At 36.7% G+C, this 6297-nt stretch overlaps 1 protein-coding gene across 2 annotated transcripts in view; it reads right to left on the bottom strand.

Moving 5' to 3' along the window:
• The window catches only part of LOC107704544 (sentrin-specific protease 7-like), a 46721-nt gene that overhangs the window by 35261 nt on the left and 5163 nt on the right, over window positions 1-6297 (bottom strand). For both annotated transcript variants that reach the window (XM_016507482.1, XM_016507483.1), the window contains exons 6-8: window positions 5224-5390; window positions 3243-3543; window positions 662-759 (exon numbers count right to left, since the gene is read on the bottom strand). In XM_016507482.1, coding sequence (XP_016362968.1) covers window positions 662-759; window positions 3243-3543; window positions 5224-5390 — 566 coding nt within the window. The remainder of the gene's footprint in view (window positions 1-661; window positions 760-3242; window positions 3544-5223; window positions 5391-6297) is intronic.

The following is a 6297-nucleotide window of genomic DNA, read 5'->3' as shown; positions in this document are numbered from 1 at the left end:
TGCAGATGAGCTGAAGGCCACTGTCAAAGAAACCTGGGCTTCCATACCACCTCAGCAGTGCCACAAACTGATCACCTCCATGCCACGCCGAATTGAGGCAGGAATTAAAGCAAAAGGAGCCCCTACCAAGTATTGAGTACATGTACAGTAAATGAACATACTTTCCAGAAGGCCAACAATTCACTAAAAATGTTTTTTTTTTATTGGTCTTATGAAGTATTCTAATTTGTTGAGATAGTGAATTGGTGGGTTTTTGTTAAATGTGAGCCAAAATCATCACAATTAAAAGAACCAAAGACTTAAACTACTTCAGTCTGTGTGCATTGAATTTATTTAATGCACGAGTTTCACAATTTGAGTTGAATTACTGAAATAAATTAACTTTTCCACGACATTCTAATTTATTGAGATGCACCTGTACTTCAATAATAAAAAAATAAAAACTTTAACCATAAATGATTTTAGTTTAGCATCCCATCTGAGTTTGACTAAATTATTCAGTGACTTCTGTGAGTGTATAACCACAAACAGCATTAAACGTTTATCATTCGTAATTTGCGTTGGATAAAAGCAAGTGCTAAATGAATAAATGTAAATGTTTATGACATGCAGTCAAGTAGGGGCATATACTCTAAATCTACACCCATTCGTTATCCATTACCTGAGCGTCCCCGACCCCCTCAGAAATCCGCTGCTCTAGCAAACTCCCAGACACGTCATTCATCTCATCGGCTCCTTCATCATCGCTGGACAGCACGACTGAAGGAGAGAGAGACAGATGTGTATTCACCAATCAGAAATGCCTTTGTGCAAAAGGTCAGATGTTTTTTGGGGCAAAAATCATCAGGTTGTGCATTATAATATAATTTGCGATGAAATTTGTTATATTCAATTAGGAACAAATGAAGAATAGAAGCCTTTCAGCAGTGGTCTCAGACTTCTGGACCACACTGCACGTGTCTAAACGTTCTGGAGGAAAAACAAACTTCAGGCCTCCTAGATAAACTTCTGATGCTACATTTTCCAATGAGGTAAACGCGAGTCTTGACAGATGTTTGCTCCAGTAAACAGTTTGTGTGTGTATTTGAAAAGTTCACATGATTAACACCATCGAGGGTCAGATGGTCATTCCGACATTGTGTTCTTACAGTTCAATATTATGTTTCTAATAAAGCTATCAGCCAATTTTTTCTTGCATTTGGCGATTGATGAGTGTTAATTTCTGATCACGTATTTATCTTTTTCCCTTCTTCTCTGCAGCAGAAGCTTCTCTTTGGCTGGGTCCTGTAATTGGCTTTGAGAGAGAAACAGGGACATGGGTAATCCTCTCTCTTTTTTTTCATCCTTCACCTCCTTCCCTTCCTCTTCCTGTCCACCAATCCATCAGAAAACAATAACAAACTCAATGCTGCCCATCTGTTTTTGCTACATTAAAAATGGTTTGAATTGGACAGATTTGCAAACTAAGCAGACGTTTGTTCGAATCAATCTGTTCAAATCTTCTTTTTCAGATTGTCACTAAAGGAAAAAAATCATAACAAAAGGGAACTAAAGCTTTTAAAGATTGAAAAACACCATGAAAGTAGCCATAAGATTGAATCAAAATGAATCATTATTTTGAGCCAGTCGATGAATCAATTGATCTGGTTCACAAAACCAGCCTGAATGAACTCACTGACCTAACGATCCTAATGAAGATAATCAGTGATGAACAAAGTTTTAGTCTGTTTTTCACACCATCATATGACTTCTGAAGACAACGTGAATGTGTGTAATCAATTTTTGGGTGACCAATGATCAACTATTCCTTTAACGGCAACCATAATGGGAGATAAGGTGTTTAGGATGAACTAGTCCCAGCTGATCATGAGGAGGAGGATGGTACATCTGCGTTTCTCTCTAGCAGACAGAGGTGTAATGGGCTTTACCCAGACCTTGAGGTCAGGATTGTAGTAATCTAGATTGTGAGAGTGAATGCTGCTATTCTGCACACCACATACTTAAAGACATTAATCTTTATGAGGACATCCTTCAACCAATGACAGCTCAGAACAAATGCCACCTCCATAACAATAGGACCATCATGTAGTCACGGAAAAGGCTGCTTTTTGTCAAATGGGTTAATTTGGTTTAATTTTCTTTTTACGTTCACACTCAGTTTGCATTTCTCAATCCAGATTCCACTTTGTCCACTGGTGGAAGTTTATTATTTTATTTAGGGATGCACATGATGTATATCTGTACCATAAGAGTTATTGGAAAAGGTTTCTTTTTTTACCTGTTAGGTTAATTAGGTTTCACTTTCTTTTTGCATTCACATTCAGTTTGCATTTTAAATCCAGATTCCACTTCGTCCATTGGTGGAAGTTTATTATTTTATTTAGGCATGCACACTAAATAAGTTATTGGAAAAAGCGTATTTTTTTTATCTGTTAATTCGGTTTTACTCTCTTTTTATGTTCACACTAAGTTTGCATTTTTAAATCTAGATTCCACTTTGTCCATTGGTGGAAGTAAACCATTTTATTAAGAGATACAAAATATATCAGTACGATATCAGTTATCTAAAAAAGGTTTCCTTTTTTAAACCTGGATTGTTAATTCAGTTTTAATATCTTTTTATGTTCACATTCAATCTGCATTTCTCAATCTAGATAGCTAGATTGAGATTCTCTAGACTCTTTGTTCATTGGTGAAAGTTTAGTATTTATTTTAGGGATGCACAATGTATCTGTACCATAACAGTTATCATAAATAAAATTCCCCCCTTTTTTTTTAGTCTGTTGTGTTAATTCGGTTTCACTCTCTTTTTATGTTCACGCCCAATTTCTCAATCCAGACTTTTTTTTTTCCATTTAGCGGTATACAATGATATTGGAAATGTATTTGTTAAATTTATTTATATTGGTGAATTTTTATTTATGTATTTATTTATTTTAAACACCTAATATGTTGGAGTTATCCTGACCTTCTGACCATTTCGAAAAACAAGATCTGGTGCCTCTGCCAATCAGTGCTTTTAAGAAATACGTCTTCCATTAAAGACAAAGGCAGCATGTTCACTTTTTTCCAAGCATTTATGGGGTAAGCTGGCATACACGGCATGCAAAAGCTGTTAAACGCACTACCCACCTCCCTGAAGGGTAAGAAAGTTTAAATAAGGCAAGTTTGCACTCAAACCAATATTTGAAAAGTGATGGAAAGAATAATACGAAAGAAAGAAAAAAGCCAGTCACACGTACTTGGCTCTGTGGAGCTAGGCTTGGATCTCTTGTAGGTTTTGTAGAAAACCGGGGGCTTCCTCCTCAATCTATTGCTGTAAAATGACCCAAAAGGGTCTTTGCTCTTGGCCTCTGGAGGTGAAGTGAGTGGGTCTTTTCTAACAGGCACAGAGGTGGCAGCTCTTTCTCCAGAGGTCCTCAGATGCCTAGCTGGAGCTTCCTGAAGAGAGCGGCCTGAGCGGAGACTGGGTTCATGATTGGACAGTTTGGAAACAGATTGTTCATTCAATACAGTTCCATTCTTGTTTTTGCTTGCAGTGTTCTGGAGTCAGAAGGGACAAGAACAAAGAACAAAGAGGTTACAGATAACACTAGCTGAGTGAGACAACACCCTGTCCAAAACTGGCAAAGGTTCAGCTCTTTAATATTAAGTAACAAGACCGAACACTTCAGAAAAGCTACAAAGCAACCTTAGCATAAAGTAATTAATATTCATGACCTAACACTAAGACATAGTTGGAATCTTACATTTTCTAAGTACCAACATCAGTATGACCAAACTAATAGGTACTACTCATATTATGGTGACTATGGATGCTATAGGCATAGTAGCAACACTTTGCCAAAGTAGGATTTGTAATATCAGCACTGGTGTACCGATAACGGCATGATCTAATGAATATTTATGAGCCCTACTATGGTGAAGGATCAATTCATGAATTTTAAGTAACATGAATGGCAGCTCCTGGAAGGTTTTGAGGCAATGTTAGTATAACCTATTTTATATTTATGAGCCAAGACTAGGTCGTTCTATGGTGAAACTTTGCTTCATGAATATTAATTAGGTAGCATAACTGGTTGGTCAGTGTGACCTCATTTATATTTATGAGCCAAGACATTATTCAAGGTGGTATGATCCAACATAACCAGAAATACATAATAGTTGTGACCTACAAATTTGCCATGTAGGAAGGGATTGAACTTCACTACCTCAGTACAAACATCAGTATGGCCAAATTAATGAATATGAATCCTGGTGAAACTTCTCGAGAATATTATTCAGATAGCACTGCTGGACACTCCAGAGTGGTAATAAAGCAAAATCAGACTTAATTAGCATTTATGATCCAACACTTTGCCTTAGTAAGATTTGGAATATCACCAATGATGTTTGACCTAATGAATATTTACAGGCCCTACTATGAGGAAGGTTTGCCTCATGAATATTAATTAGGTAACGTGATCAGTTGGCAGGTGTGACCTTATTTATATTTATGAGCCAAGACATTATTTGATTTACTCTAGGACCATTATAAACCAATGTCAGATCCAATTCATATTTATTAGCCAATACTTTGCCATAGTAGGATTTGTAAAAAGTTGCATCGACATTATGATCAGATTAATATTTATGAGCCCTACAATGAAGACTCAGATCATAAATATTACTAAACATGACTGGATGCTTCTGAAAGGTTATGGGCCAACATTAGAATAACCTCATTTATATTTATGGGCCAAGACTTTGGAACAACATTGCTATGAACAAATTAATATCTATCAGTCCTACTATGGTGAAGGTTTGGTTAATGAATATTAATTAGGTAACAGGACCGCATGATTCCGCAAAGGTTATGAAGCAACATAAGTGTGACAATTTCCATTTATGATATTGTACAAGTCGATATGATCGAACATGACATAATACGAAAGCCCTAATTAATATTCATGATCTAAGACTTTGCCATATTTCTGTATTATGCTAAGCTTTGGCATAACTATAAATTAGGTCAAAGTGATATTGCTTCATATCCTTCCTCGATACAAGCCCTACTATGGTGAACTTTGATGTACTTTGGTTTAGACCAGATAACAATGCCAGAATGTAATTAATATTCATGAGCTAGAACTTTACAGTAGAAAGATTCATAATTTTTCAAAACTGAGTGGGTACTACATATTCTTGAATGTCTTTTAATGACAGGCCTGAACACCATCTCACCTTAGAGACATCACCAACAGAACCTGTGGACTTTAATTTGCGGTCTTCCTGTGAAACGTGTGCCGTGTCCTCTGAAGCGGATGACCTCTGTGCCTCTTTCACCTGAGAGTGACCTTGTGTCCCTTCTGTTTCTTCTTTCTCATGGAAAAGCCCACATGTCTCCAGGTCTAACAAGATGGAATGATGGAGAACTTGGTGAAATAAAAAAAAAAAAGAGAAAACTCCAGGATTTTACAAGCAGCACATAACCTTCTCCTAACAACTGTTTTTCTCTTTATGCAGTCCCCAGTACATATAAAACGGCCTTATTGACCAAATATCATTCCTCCACCTTGGTGGAGGTCACATCAGCCATGAAACGGGGCTAAATCGGCCAATTCCCCAGAGACGTGGAACTAGACAGAGTATAAGAGAGAAAGCCAGCGAGAAGGAGAGCAGCAGGACCATTTTAACAGATCCATAAAGTTAAGCATTTGTTTATTTATCAGCGATCCAAAGCCAGGAAAACTTTGATGCCGTCCAATATTATGTAGAGCAGGGAGTGAAGGAGGGTCAGAGGAAAGGAGACAGCTGCGAGATGTTAAACATACTGCCAGAAGCACAATGGAGGGAAAAAGGAGAGAGACAAAGCTGATCATTAAGGTACTTAGAGATGCAGAGACTTACCCTCATTAGCTTCTTGATAATCTACAGCAGATATCTCAGCCAAAGTTTACAGTTTACTTTAACTGCTTCTTTTGTTTAATGATCCAACTCATTAGGGAAAAACCAAGATGCTTTCTGAATTATGCGGGAATAGTCATGCTATATCGTGTTTGTGTTTTTCGCAAGAATTAGTATGAAGTCAATTTTATTTTAAATGTATTGTTGAGTTTCTTCTATAGTTTTATATTTTCTTAAGAAAATGTGAGTGATGTGTGTATGTGTTTGCAATATCTAGCACCACAGTTCTAAAATGGTTGTCAAGTAAAATAAAATAAAATAAAAAAAAAATATATATACAGTACATATATACATACACCATAAACAAGTATACGCAATTAACACACACACACACACACACACATATATACA

This window comes from Sinocyclocheilus anshuiensis, unplaced genomic scaffold (genome assembly GCF_001515605.1).
Source record: "Sinocyclocheilus anshuiensis isolate Anshui unplaced genomic scaffold, SAMN03320099.WGS_v1.1 scaffold2038, whole genome shotgun sequence".
Lineage (NCBI taxonomy): Eukaryota > Metazoa > Chordata > Actinopteri > Cypriniformes > Cyprinidae > Sinocyclocheilus > Sinocyclocheilus anshuiensis.
Note: the sequence above shows the minus strand (reverse complement) of the source record. Positions and strands in the feature narration are given on the sequence as shown.